The sequence below is a fragment of the Betta splendens genome, chromosome 9 (assembly GCF_900634795.4).
Source record: "Betta splendens chromosome 9, fBetSpl5.4, whole genome shotgun sequence".
Lineage (NCBI taxonomy): Eukaryota > Metazoa > Chordata > Actinopteri > Anabantiformes > Osphronemidae > Betta > Betta splendens.
Genome location: NC_040889.2, coordinates 13,001,798 through 13,016,033, shown reverse-complemented (window position 1 = coordinate 13,016,033; position 14,236 = coordinate 13,001,798). Strand labels below are relative to the sequence as shown.

General features: G+C 53.5%; 1 protein-coding gene across 2 annotated transcripts; it reads right to left on the bottom strand.

Moving 5' to 3' along the window:
* Positions 1-366: 366 nt before the first annotated feature.
* LOC114862530 (rho GTPase-activating protein 8-like) lies at positions 367-4,223 on the bottom strand. 2 transcript variants are annotated; one of them, XM_029162960.3, is made up of 13 exons: positions 4,096-4,223; positions 3,581-3,637; positions 2,663-2,800; positions 2,480-2,567; positions 2,270-2,401; positions 2,110-2,196; positions 1,943-2,041; positions 1,710-1,820; positions 1,562-1,635; positions 1,407-1,484; positions 1,190-1,318; positions 1,022-1,125; positions 367-896 (listed from the first exon to the last, which is right to left on the bottom strand). In XM_029162960.3, the coding sequence occupies exons 1-13, from the start codon at positions 4,181-4,183 to the stop codon at positions 699-701; spliced, it is 1,383 nt and encodes a 460-aa protein (XP_029018793.2). In that variant the 5' UTR covers positions 4,184-4,223; the 3' UTR covers positions 367-698. The 2 variants fall into 2 exon arrangements, with proteins under 2 accessions (XP_029018793.2, XP_029018791.1); XM_029162958.3 differs by having other exon boundaries at positions 4,106-4,197.
* Positions 4,224-14,236: the final 10,013 nt, after the last annotated feature.

Genomic DNA, 14,236 nt, shown 5'->3' with positions numbered 1-14,236 from the left:
GAAGCTTCTTTGTTGAGTTGGTGTCCAACTCACCATAACGTCATATCTTTCAACGTGACGTGACGCACGCATTTGTTTCTTACTTTGTAAAACTTGATCCACAGCCTGGTTTGTCTTCGTTCGTCTCAGTGGAGGCTCGTGTTCACACTGTAAACTCATTGTGTGTCTACAAATCGTAACCTCTACAGTCGATTTATTTTAGGAAAGCTGATTAAAACGGGACGAGGGTCAATGTTGAGGCTGAGCCGGTTCTTACGGCACGAGGACCCCAAAACGTCTTTAGGTTACATGATAGTACAGTAATACTGTATACTACATGAAGCTAATTAGGCTCATTTTTTCCTCTTGCAACAATAAAACCAACACTTCAGGTTTGTGCACATTTTAATTTGAAGTTACAGTATAAAAATGAATGTCTACCATGATGTAGTGACTGAATCATCTCTTGACAACACAATTAAAGGCTCTGTTTCATCCTCTAAATAAATGTAACATTGCCTTTATCAATCAAATCAAACTTACAGAAGAGGTTCATCCTCTGGGGAGCAGCAAAACGAAAGTGTTTTGTCCTGGTGACAGCAGGATTCATCCTCTGAGGAACAACTTATGAAAGTCTCAAGACTCTGGACTCAAGTGGTGCTGCTCCAGTGAACCAAAAAAAGTTCATCCCTAGGAGCGTGAGCATCTGGACACCAGGTTTAGGGCGTTACCTGACCAGATGGGCAGCGGGAGCCGAACACGGCGTCAAAGTGTTCGATGAGGATCTCGGTGAAGATGTTGATGGGCGTTAGCGCCGACAGGGAGATGGAGCCATGACGAGGCCAAACCAGGTTCACCCCGAACACACAGGCCAAGTTGGACGGGCTCATCTTGTTGACGATGCTCTCCTGAGAAACCTGCAGCCAAGGAAACACACTGAGCCTCCACTACCCAGGAAGCACTGCAGCGTCAGGGAGCGGTCTACGTTTCACACTCAGCTCTGCTTTAACGCCTTCAGCAGGTTCTCCCGAACGTCACTCACCATGTGGAGGAAGCACAGCAGGTACTTTGTCACGATGAAGTTGTGCTCAGGAAGGCTTTCAACGATCTGTTTGCACCTGCTGACCCTCAGGCTGCTCTCCACATCTGCGGGAACAGGCAGTGTTACTCAGACCTCCGGCTCCGCGTGCTGCCGGACGTGCGGACTCACCGAGCAGCTGCTGGACGTGGCTGTAGACTCTGAAGGTGAGCAGAGGCTCCGGCAGCTCCCTGAGGAACGTCTTCAGGATCACAGCAGGAACGTGGACGTCGTCGTACTCGTCGAAGTTCACGGGCTTCCCTGGAAAACAACACGAGGCGTGAGCTGAAGGAGCCTCGAGCTGAGGCTGCTCCAGCTGCTTCAGCCGCTGCGTTTCCTCCACGCTCACCCAGGTTGTAGAGTTTCTGAACGTCCTTGATGAGCTGGACACGAGCCGAACGCCTGAAGATTCCCTCTGTCCACAGACCTGACGCAGAGAGAGAGGCTCACACCTGGAACCGCCACGAGCGTCACATGAAGCCTGCTGTAAAACCTTCCAGTCACCTTTGAGCTTCAGGTAGGAGACGGTCTGATGGACCACGGGCGGGACCACCGCCTCCCGGTTCTTCTCCCTGATGCTGTTGGAACGACGTAGGACGTGACTCACACAGGCACGAAGCGGTTAACGGGAACGTGTTGGAACCGGACTCACTACTGCAGGCTGACGCCGAACTGCTGCGTGGGAAGGGGGGGGCGCGGGGGCGGCGTTCTGCCGGGGGGCGGGGCTCCACCTTTCTGAGCCGCTCGCAGCTTCTCATCGTGTCTGAGAGTAAAGAGACAAAGACCTGAACCGGTGACTGGACCAAAACCAGTCCTGTCAGTCACCAACTCGACACAGCTGCTAAAACAACGTTCATGTAATATTGGAGCAGACGCTGTTCGTACCGGAGCACGTCTGGAGGAACAATGAGCTGCTCGTAGTTCAGGTGATCTCGCAGCTCAGCCAGGTAGTTCACGTACTTCAGCTTCTTCCCAAACTTGTGGCTGAAGGAAGCAGGAACCAGGATCAGCGGTGCAGCCTGAGCTGAGGTTGAATGAGTCTGAGCTTTTACCTGATCAGAGGTTTGAAGATGTTCCAGATGATCCTGATGAAGTTTGTGGGATGGACCACGTACAGAGTCTTCAGGTTCTTTTTGTATCTGTGGGAGATTAGAGCCGGACACGTAGTAAAAACCCGGTTCTTGGGAGCCGGCTTCTATTTGCAGAACCTACTTCCTGTCGAACTCGCTGTACGCTTCTCGCAGCCACTTCACAGACGGCTTGTTGCTGCTCCTCAGGCCGTGGTGGAAGTAAACCAGGATGTAGTCCATCTCCACATACTGGTCCAAGGTGAACTTCAGGTACCTGCAGACACAGCACAGGGACGGGTCAGCAGGAGGCCGGACGCCCTGGAGACGGTGCAACGCTTCAGGGTGGACGTACTCCAGCAGACGCCTGTGGTTGAGCTGGTGCGACGGAGGCAAACAGCAGCTGCTGAAGATGATCAGCTTCCTGCCGTAGTTGTCGTCGCCTGTTGATCGGAGCGTCGCTGGTTAGCGTCACACAGCTTGTGACCCACGGTTTGGATCAGTCTCTGATCAACCAACAGCTTTGAGCCGAACACACCTGAGACCTGGATGATGCCGTGTCGAGCCACATCGTAATATGGGTGGGAGACGTCAGCGCCGGCGCCTCCGCTGGGAGGAGCCGGGCCGTCGGGGACGCACCTCCCATCCTCCTCCTCCTCCTCCTCCTTTTCAAGTTCTGCCATTTGAAGAAATGAACACGTTAGGTTCTGTAGATAGTTACCGTGAGTTAAAAGGTGGATGCAGCAAAAAGCAGCTGAAATGTCATAAAACAGTAAAAGGCGTTTTGTTCACACACTGAATGACAGCGAGAAAACGCTCATTAGTGCCACACTGGACTCATCGCTTCCTTTGATGGGAGGCTCAGTTTCTACCAAGCTCCTCTCCAGCCGAATCAAACTAAGATCCTGTTGTTATTTAAAGAGCGAGACGCCGCCTACATTCCCTGAACTACTGCTTATCTGTCCCCAGCAGCCTGATGAAACCAGGAGCAGCTGAGCTGGAAACTCCCGTCAGCCGTTTGTTCTGCAGGAAGTTTTCTATAAACACAGTCGCTGTGATAACAGAGGAAATGATGCTGCTCAGCACCAAAACACGGCTCAGATCAAAAAGCAGGAGGAGACGGAGAGCTGGACGTGGCTCCGTTCACACCTTTAATCTGTAAACACACACAAACGAAACCAAAGCCCACGAAAACTATTCTGAAAGCCTTTGTGGTTCTACACTGCAACCTGAGCTTCTGAGCTCAGTCACACAGACCAACCAGAACGGATCAGAATCAGCTCTCAGCTTCACAACGGCCAGTTCAGGAGTGATGAGCAGGAGGCACCCGTCGCTACGACAACGCGTATCAGTCATGATTGTTAAATCCATCCCAGCTTCGTTTGACCCTGGACTCAGGGACAGAACTGCCTCTGGGCTGCAGGTCACTGACAGCACCAGTGAACTGAAGACTCACCGATCTCTGCCAGCTGCTCCAGGTCCCACGCGGACGTCATCTCTGCTGGACGTCGGTCTGTTTGTGGAGAGAAAAGCGGGATGGTCACACCTTAATAATGCCAACAGGACGTTCACTGATCCAGCAGAAGAACGGCCCTGAGGTACATTCCTCACGGTTGGTGGTATTTGGCCATGTGTTACAGGAACGTGCTGCAGAACACGTTCTGTGCTACAGGTACATTCCTGAGATAACACAGCTGTGGTTCTGAGGCGAAAGCACAAAGTGACCGTGAAGTAGAAGAACCAGAAGCAACAGAACCGGAGCCGAGCTCAGGTACCAGGGGACTCACGGACATAAACACGGGGACCTGAGTTACGCAGCAGCGTCCAGGTGACACCAGCAACACCTGAACTACGTCATCAAGCGCTAACACGAGCTGCGGGTCGCTCGACGCAGGCACGCGCGTGCAGTCGACGCGTCCACGCGGTGACGCCCTGAAAAGTTCAGACTCTTGGGCGAGGAGCTCAGCTCACCTGGACTCACCTGTAGCCGCGGCTCAGCTAACGTCGAAGAAGAACAGACAAACTTCCTCAACCAACCGCGAGCGAGCTCACTGCGCATGCTCAGTGACAGAGCTCGCGGCTAAAAGTTACTGTTTCCAGATATGACAACATATGATTCATGGGCATGGCGTAATATGATGAGAAGCACGAACACTTTTCTCTTTAAGTGAATGTGTTTATTTAACAGTTTATTTTACAGGAAGAGTTCCTCTCTCTGAAGACCATGAGAACAGCCCGAGTGCGCCCCCTGCTGGACACAGACGGACTCCACAGCAAAGCTTCATGACTGTTATATACTCAATGTCCATTAAGTTGGTTTTAGTTCATCACTTTATTGTTGCAGCTGCTAAAGCGCAGCAATCATTTCTGTGACATTTCATATGAACATACATGTATCTGAATCAGAAAAGTAAGGACAGACAAATAATCAAAAGGTAAAGAAAGTATATTCTCTGTGACCAGTAAATTGTCTTTACCAGTTACTGATTTGTTGCAAATGCTCAAGTACTGTAGAAATAAAACCTGTGTGAATGATAAATCAACACAAACGGATGTGACTTTGTGCTGATCAGTGGTTTTGGTGAAGATCATCTGAGCAGACGCTAAAGTCTGACCATGTCTGTGTCTGCAGGTTTTCCACAAGGCAGAGGTGGATTTTCATACTGATGCTGAGCTCTGTCAAACTCTGAAGCATCTCCGGCCTCTCACTCACTGACGGCTCCCGCTGAGGCGCTGGCGTTTTAAAGGAAACCCCGAAGGGAACGATTTACTCACAAATACATTTAAATGAGAGGCTGTCACAGAGAGTCGCTTCAGAGAGAGACCAGAACAAAGTCTGTGCAGGAGACAGGAGGACAGAGCTCAGAGCAAAGTCTGCCAACGTCCTGTTACCAGAGGAGGTTAAAGGAGACACACAGAGTGAGCTGAGCGTCAGCAGAGCCAATCACATGGAAACATCACAATCTGCAGCTTCAAATCTGCCAAACAAGACTCCACTGATGTGAGCAGACAGGAAACACGGAACAGCGGTGCAGTGGTTTCCTGTGATTAGACAAATGGGTCCAGTAAACAGGGACTGTGTGACCCAAATATGGAGCAGAATGATGATGAACCTAGTTCAGTATCAGTTAGCTGATAGAAGAGAGACTGGAAATAATGAACCAGAGCAAAGGAGGAAGACGCCGCTGCGCTCACACGTCCAAATCCAGGCCGACACAGAAGCTGCCGACCGTCGTCCTGCGCTGCAGCTCAGCAGCCAGCAGATGTCAACATCGACGCGTCTCGGGCTCCACTGACACTCACACACTGCTGAGGCCATGGAGGAAGACACGGTCTCCATGACGACACGTGACGATGGCAGTCCCGCATCAGGACCTGGGCCGGGGGAGGGACTCGGAGGACCCCTCCCCCCACCGTGAACGTCTGAATGACGGGACCGTGTGCTGTGTGGTGTCCATGAAATCCCACTAAAGGGGAGAGAAGCAGGGGCGAACAGCAGAGGGCAGCACCGTGACCTCAGCTCCTCTGACCTCTATGAGGAACAATCAGCGGAGGAGCGGAGCGCCGGCCCCTCGGCTCCAGCAGCCAATCTGAAGCTGCCAGCGTCAGCGGCTCCTGGATCCGCGTTGGCGCCTCTAATTGATTTTCTGCTGTTATCTCAAGGTCCTGATGACATTGAGCACGTGGATGCTCTTGGCCTCACGGTGCCAATTACTGCTGCTCTCTCTGTGGGCTGAGGACGGAAGGTTCCACGTTTACCAGCAGTCACGGGCTGATGATGTGAAGGAGACATAAATGAGTCACAGACGCAGTCTGGTTCTCATCACGGCCACACACACAAACGACTCAGGGTAGTTCTGAAGCAACGTGGTCAGACAGAGACGGACATCACAGGAGCTTTACCTCCCACGAAAGATCCCGTCTCGTAAGATTTGAACAGGTCAGAGGTTGAAGTCAAATGCTTCCTCTGCCTCAAATGCAGGCGTTGAGCCTCATCAGCATTCGATGCCAGGCTCTCTGACGTAGGCCACGTGGTTCAGCTGTGGCTGATCCCCCACAGGTACCAAGGACGAGGAGGAGGAGGGGGAGGAGGAGGGGACAGCGATGTCGTCTCAAAGACAAGAGGCTGACGACTGAGGAAACACGGGATCCACGAGCCCTCAGTCGTGGCTTCACACGAATAAAGCTTCATTTAAAGGCAGTAAAACCAGTAAAAGCAGGTTCAGTTCTAATTTTTGACAGTGCGGTTGTTGTGATGGAGTTGATGGCATCTCTCTGGAGCAGATAGCAAGCGTCTGAGCTGATCTCTTTGTACATTAGAGGAAACTGAGTTGTTAGATTAGTGGATCTGTGGCGTCTATCACAGGGACCAGCCGATCAGAACGCGTCCTCTGCTGCTCCATCTGACCCTGGTTCATTCTGTGGCTCTTCAAACAACGCGCCGTCAGACGAGCGGGCAGCGGGTCGAGCTGCTGCAGCCAGAAATAGGCAGAAACACGCAGTAAAGCTGTTTACAGGAAATGCACCTTGAATAAGTCACAGTGGAGCGTTTGAGACGCGGGCGTGAGCCGGAACCAGCTGCAGTAACGACTCAACACTGGCTGTTTTCACTGGTCCCATTAAACGCTCAGAGCTGCCGCTGACTGGAAGCACAGACTGACCCCGGGGGAAGGACTGATGACCAGCACAGGAGGCTCCGTGAAGGACGGGCAGGTGATGCTGTTACACTGATCTGAATATCGACGTGTGGAAAGGTCACCGAGGTTCTGAGGAGCATCCGGACCCGCTCGCTGAGCTCCGGTTTCATTTGCATCCTGGTGAGAAACTCCTGATGAAAGGTGAAAGGGACAAGGAGGCGTCCTGGGACCGGATCCGTGTCCGACTGACAGCCGACACTGTCTGCAGGTGGAGGCGGGTGGAGACAGCGGCTCAGACAGCTCGAAGCACCCCTGGTTCCTAATCGGACCAGAACACCCTGCCCTGGCTCCGCTGCAGGATGCAGCCGCTCCGCACACAACTGAACATCTGCACAGACTTGTTCCACAATGTGTCACTGATAAAACTCGCCAAACTTCCCAGCAGCCCGTTGGTGCGTGTCCGCGTGCGGCTCGGCGCCAGGCTTCACCTCCCGCGCGGCCCGGGTTGTGAGCACTGCATATAATTGCTGGTGTGAACCGGCAGCTCGAGGAACCCGCCTTCCTGTGGGCTTTCTGTTTGGACTCTGGCCCAGGTTGGTGTAACGCGTCCAACTGCTCATCGCCCCAAACAGAGGCGCCGGTGCCAGAGACGGGCCTGGACAAGAACTGAACACAGCGCAGCTCAATTAAAGCTGCCTCCTTCTTTGCCGTTAAGCCGTTTGAGCGAGGAAGGACATCAAAGCGGAGGCTGCAGCCGGCGTCCTCCAGAGCTCCCGCTCTAATCACTGCTAATCCTGCAGAGTCCGGAGGGAACCAGAACCGGGTCAGTTCTAAGGCTCACTCACTTGGTTCATACAGCCGCATTGGAGCCTCAGCTCCTCACTAGAAGCATCAAACCCATCGATGGATGCTTTGGGTGGATCGTACACCTGAGGTTCTGACTAACTGGGCCGTGAGGGGCCCAGGCGGGAGGTGCTGCTGCTGCTTCTCATGGACGACCCTGATGTTTTTAACCTTCTGCTCTCCCCCAGTGACAGAAACCGGAACCAGGCCTGCTAAAAGCTGCCACTTCAAAAGGAGCTGCTGCAGTTCTGTCCGTGGCTGCAGCCGGCTCAGCTCATTCCTACACGCAGGCTGATGGGAAAGTGGAACCTGATCCAGGAGGCTTCTCACCGTTACACTGCTTCTACAGTTTCCCATCTTGGATCTATTTATGTCGTCCTACCTGGCACATCTAGACCCGTTTAGGTGCGTCTAAGATGGGGAGGGAGGGTGGAACGGACCAGTGTCAGAACCAGAGGATGGTTCGACCGAGGCCAGAACTAAACCCAAACCCAAACGCCGTGGTTCTGTCCAAATGAAAGACAATCATGAGTCTTTCAGTGAAGTGCAGCAAAGGAGAAAGCAGCTTTCTTTCTGTTTGTGAGCTGGCGTTGCTGCAGGTGAAGCCGCCCGTCTCCGGCCCGTTCCACCGGAGGGCGACTGCACCGGCGCCACCTCCTGCCAGCCGTGCCCGAGCTGCCGTTGGCAGCGTCCCACGTCACATGACCAGGATCCAGGAACCGTGGAGCTTCAGGACATGCAGCAAACACACAGGAGGACGCTGCTGTGAAAGCAGACCTAAAATAAACCTTTAAAAATAGCCTCTGTGCTGCTCATCCTCCCAGATCGACAGCTGACTGACCATTTAACAACCTCTGTGTTGATCCAGGACCGTCTGCATCATCAGACCCGTCACAGCGCGTCCGTCTCCTGGCGGGCTGCTTTGTACAGGACCACTCGGAACCACCTGCTGCACCTCAGGGAGCATCTCCTCGCTCTGCTTTTATTTTTGATGTGGTTTATAGCTCAGCTGTCAGAGTGTGAATCTTCACACGTTAACACGTTCAGGCTGAGACGAGTCCATCCAGAACCGGCCAGTACTGCCCTTTAAAGCTCACCCGGGGTGAGCCCAGTTCCAGGCCCGGGCATGGTGCCAGATGCAGCGGATCATCAGTTTAGAACCATTGAGTTCTACACGGACTCAGTCATATGGGCGGTGCCATCCACCAGCACCAGTCCTCAGCAGCTGCTGGTTCCTCTGGTTTGTGAGCGAGCGTTGCCCGGAGACCAGCATTCCGTTTGTCAGAGGGTTCTGATGGGATGCTGTCTGATCTCAGCACAGACCGTCCTGTAAAACTATGCTGAGGTGAACCCTTCAGTTTGGAACTAAAACCCTGGATGGGTCTGGGTCAGAACTATGACCACATACATTCAGCTAATAACCCAGGACATGAGCCCAGTCCTGTATTCCTGCAATGTGTTGAAGTCAGAGCTACCAGAACCACTGCGCTACATTTAGGCGGGTCGGTCTACACCGAGCAGCCACACAAGCATGAAGGCAGAGCCATGACCCAGAAATACAGATGAGCCTCGTCAGCTTAAAAAAACAATGTGAGTAAATCAAGACGGACAGGCAGAAACATGAGCAGCACATTTGTGACCTGCAGGGAAAAGACGAAGCAGAAGGTCTGGGATCAGCAGACAGCGGCCTGAGCCGCACTGCTTCTGTCTTCAGAACACATCTGGATCCCAGCTGCTGACACACAAACGTCTGTCCCTGTTTTACATCATCAGTCATTGAGTGTTGTCAACAGGACCATAGACGTGGCTCAGCCGGGTCCGACTCCACCTGGCACACGGCTCAGTAGGTTGTTATCAGGCACTAAATCCTGCTGGGAGTCAATCATTGATTGAACAAATTAGTCGAAACTAACTTTCTGATAAGACCTCGGTTTTAAACTGTGACATATTTTTACTGGCAGCTGTAAAACACAGTTTACGTATGTAGTCTGTGAAGCAAAGGGGAGAGCCCAGGTGAGTAAAGTGATTAGAACTGGTGACGGGTAAGATCAGGATGTGGGCGTGGCTACATCCAGGACTGAGCTGAGTACATGAGCGTGAACAGGAGACAGGCTGGAAGCAGGCTGCTGAGCCTGAAGCAGGCTAAAAACAGGCTGGAAACAGGCTGGAGGCAGGCTAGAAACAGGCTGCTGAGGCCTTTGGTTTGTTCTCATCCATGAACAAAGGTGTGTGATGTGATCTGGCCTCTGAATACGTGTAGGTGAACTGAATAAGTGTTCAGCTGAGTTCCAATACACAAGATGAGCATGTACAGTACTGATGTCAACAAGCACCACTAAGCAATAAAAATCTCTATAAAACCAAACCATTCATAGAAGTTATTTAATAAATGCGTCAATCAAAAACATCCCAACATTTGCCTTGTGATTCACACTCTGCTGTCTGGACACCTGCTTCGATCAGTCTGGAGACATCAGGCTGCTTCAGTACATGTTCTGTAAATCATCCATGTGTTTGCTGCGAGGAAGCAGTCAGGTTCCTCTCAGCCACAGGGGAGGCAGACGATCAATCAGAGCGGTGTTTGCATGGAGGAAGGTTGCGTTCCGTCTCTTCAAGTCACCGAGCTCCTAAAAGATGTGACAAGCAGCCGAGATAAAGGCTAAGACGCTCAGCGCTTTAGATAAACCCACGTTTGTCTGGGAGCAATCTACAGGGAACATGCGCGTCTGAGCGCCTGAACCTTCGGCGCTTGATCTGACGCTGTCGCTCATGCACAGCAGGACTGTCAGCGGAGCCCGCTAGCGAGGGAGGGGTCCAGCGCAGACCCGCGGGTCAGAGGAGCTCCGCTGCTCAGACGCTGGGCCTGCGTGGCCTTCGCTGACCCCGTGTCTGTGCGTGCTGCTGGTCGCTGAGGTGCTGGGAGCGTTCAGCGCCCGTCATCTGAGCTGCTGCATTGTTGTCCCTGCGGTGGGAGGAACGCTGGGTCTATACTTAGAGGACGGAGCATGCTGCACCTGTCCAGAGAAGCTCAGAACCGACCGGGAGCTGCTGATGCCGATGAATGACGCCGTGGTGCGTCTGAACCTACAGCCCATAATATCAGCTCTGACGGCCTGGGGTTCAGTGCCTCCAGCTGCTGAGGGTTCCACAGCTGTCCTCCGACTCCGCCAGCCCACGGCCCGTTTCCCTGTTAGTGTCAGAACCGCGTGGACAAACAGATGCAGCGAGGGAGGAAAGTTCACGTCGGCCGCTCGGTGAAGCTGGTTCTGCTGCAGCTTCACGGGCCATGCGTCATCGCGGAGGAGAGGTGTGAGCTGTCTGTTACTGGACCCGAGGGGCTTCCAGCGCATGTTGCCTGGAGATGAGCCCGACCCGGCGATCCCGCCGTACTCTGCCTGGGTTTCCCTGGTCTGAAAATAGCAGCAGAAGTGAGCGCTGCTGGGTCCAGGTTGGCATCATCACGAGCCCAGCGGTCCACCAGCACCAACCAGGTCCAGATGGTCTCAGGTACCAGCTCATTCACGGTTCAGGACACAGGGCCAGAACCTGCAGCCTCACAGCACTGTCACACCTTTTCTTCCACGTATTTTACTTCCTTTCCACTTTAGTGAAGAAACTACACAACTCAAAGCTGTGAAGGATTTTCAGGAGGTCAGAGCAGAGAGACAGGAGGAAGGACGGACGGATGGAGTTTCAGCTTGGAGGTGAAAGACAAACTCCGTTCAATACGTTATCTCTGCGGCCCAATACCACCTGATCCAGACATATTCCGGAACAGTGTGCAGTGCTTCTGCTCTGAGCATCTGACACCGGACCCAGTGCACCTCAACGTGTTTGATACAGTCCATCCAGTCAGTGAAAGTGGACGTTTAATGGCTGCTCATTAGAGTGAGTGTCTGTAGATCATCGTCATGAACCTACCAGCGCCCTGTTGTGGGACTACTTTGTTCTATGGACACAGAACCCGTCTGGGTCGTGTCCCAGAAGCCCGCGGCTGATAGAGGCCAATCACACGCTGACTGATTATACACAGCGCTGTGTGAGTGGAGTGAAATAAATCATATCAGCGTGTGTGGGAGGAGGAGACGAGGGACCAATCATAAAACATCCAGAAATAGTTCCTTCACCATCGATCATGGAACCTCGCTGCCGTAGGACGGGTCCGCTGAGAAAACGGGCTGTGGGTCAGCAGGAGACGAGCTCCAGCACATCCAATGGTCCTTCACAGCAGGGGGTGGCCTGAAGGTCAGCTCAGCCGTCACAGTGGGTCGCTGAGCGAGTCCCCTTTCAACAGAGGGGTCATTAGAGTGGCGCCTCTCCTTCATCCTATCATGTGTGATGGTGATGGCGGCTATAACAGCCTGACATCGCTGACCTGCTCTGATCGATGCCATGCTCTGTAGGACAGGTCTCAGAGCTGATGGTCCATCAGCTGTAGCACAGACACTTTTTACAGCCGTTCAGTAGCTGATCTGGGTTCAGATTTACAGTCTATAGGTTTCATTATTATGAGTGAACACAAAGCATCAAAAAGCATCAGAACCACTGACAGGTTGCTTTTAAGAGGCCACACATGACGCTTGGCTTTAATTTGTCCTGGGGCTCTACCTGTTTATGCTTTTTTTATTAATCCCCGCCTTCTCCCGACCTGCTCCGTTCTGATTGGTCAGCCCATGGACGGCTTCCTGTGACCGTTGGAGCAGCAGCTGACCACTGCTCCATCACCACATCGTCCGGGTCTGTTTATTAGCTGGTGGCTGCTGGTCGCTGCGAGCGGAGGGGAAAGGTTTGACCTCTGACCTGAGAGCTGTTAACGAGGCTGGAGAAAGTTACCGCTCCGTCAGTGTGAGACATCTGATGCTGATGGCGGAGCAGCTGGAGACAGGGATATGAGGGAACCCCCTCGGAGCTTAGGCGCTAAATGTGGATGCTTTGCTCCGGAAGCCTCCAGTGAGACGGACCTGGAAGGATCTGCTGAGCTCAGGGTTCATTACGGCCTGATGGGCTCCACTCACTGCGGTAATTGGAATAGTTGTATTGTCCTCCTGCTCGTTATGCTCCCACTCAGTGCAGTCGTTTGTCTTCCAGATGAAAAGGAAACGACCACTGTTTGATTTAAAGGTGTCTAAATGAAAAATGACCGAAGGACGGACGTCACAACAACAGCTAAATGTTTCAACCAACAAATTTATAGCAAACACAAGTTCTGATCCAAATATGAAGAACTGTGTGTGTGGGTGGTCACACGCGTGCACTGATGAACATGCCTCCTGGGTTTCGGGGCACCTCCATCCAGCCGTCACAGTGGGTCGCTGAGCGAGTCCCCTTTCAACAGAGGGGTCATTAGAGTGGCGCCTCTCCTTCATCCTATCATGTGTGATGGTGATGGCGGCTATAACAGCCTGACATCGCTGACCTGCTCTGATCGATGCCATGCTCTGTAGGACAGGTCTCAGAGCTGATGGTCCATCAGCTGTAGCACAGACACTTTTTACAGCCGTTCAGTAGCTGACGTCACAACAACAGCTAAATGTTTCAACCAACAAATTTATAGCAAACACAAGTTCTGATCCAAATATGAAGAACTGTGTGTGTGGGTGGTCACACGCGTGCACTGATGAACATGCCTCCTGGGTTTCGGGGCACCTCCATCCATCCCAGCCGTCGCCTGGCAACCTGTGGGGTCCAGACTGGACCTGCTGCCGTTCCATCAAACGTCTGCATCTGATCCGTCGTCGTGTGCTGGACCTGCGTGTCTGAGCGGCGCTGGCGGCCCGAACGTATTGAGCGTGTGATGGGATGCGACAGGTCGGCCTCTGCCGCTGCTGTGGGGCAGCGGGGGACGTCCTGCGTTGCCACGGCTACCGCCGGTCTGGCAGACAGGTGCGCTTTCCTCTGCTCCCCGCGAGGAGGAGACGCAGTGAATGCGCTGTTCCTCCTGGACAGCATCACAGGCTCGGGGCTGACTGACAGCAGCTCGCTCACCTCCACGTCCGACCGCTGGGATGAGTAATGGCGGCGCCGTGCGTGACTGCATCCCGCCTCACCTTGCGGCGTCCTGCCTGATGAAACACGTGGCTCCCGGCGATACGGGGCTGTGTAGAGGCTGGTCCCCGTGTCTGCCGGGACCGCAGCACCTGGCTCCATGTCACGTCCAGGCTCGGATGCTTCCCTGTCGCTCCGACCCGGCACAGACCGGCCCGTTCCCACCTCATGGGCAGAGCTGGCAGGTCTTGGGCCGCCACCGAGCACCGTCTGCTTGTTTACGTTACGTAAGTCTGGTCCGCCTGCTGTCACCCTCCGCGTTAGCCGTAGACAGAGGCTCTCATCCGGACCTTTATTCCCCTACAGCAGCGGGACAGCGACCTGGGCCTTTCCACCCACAAACTAAAGCCTCCACGGCCACCGTGCAGACAGGCAGAACCACAGATGAGCGCTGAGAAGCGTCAGTCAGTAACGTGGTCGGGGCGCAGTGGAAGCGTGGCTTTGGCTCCTGATCCCAGCGTTCCCAGAGCAGTTGGACGGCGCTGCTCCAGTGATGGATGGAGCTATTCTTGTGCCCCTGACCTGTTACGTAAAACACAGCCCGACCCTAAAAATACGAGCAGGCTTTTCAGGACGCTCATTGTTTG

Excerpts from the sequence above, each read along its gene's own strand:
- LOC114862530 (XM_029162960.3), bottom strand. The coding sequence starts at position 4,183 with ATGCGCAGTGAGCTCGCTCGCGGTTGGTTGAGGAAGTTTGTCTGTTCT. Across the intron at positions 2,801-3,580 it reads GGAGCAGCTGGCAGAGATCG|AACTTGAAAAGGAGGAGGAG; the intron begins GTGAGTCTTCAG and ends TTCAAATGGCAG. Across the intron at positions 2,042-2,109 it reads ATCTTCAAACCTCTGATCAG|CCACAAGTTTGGGAAGAAGC; the intron begins GTAAAAGCTCAG and ends TGCTTCCTTCAG.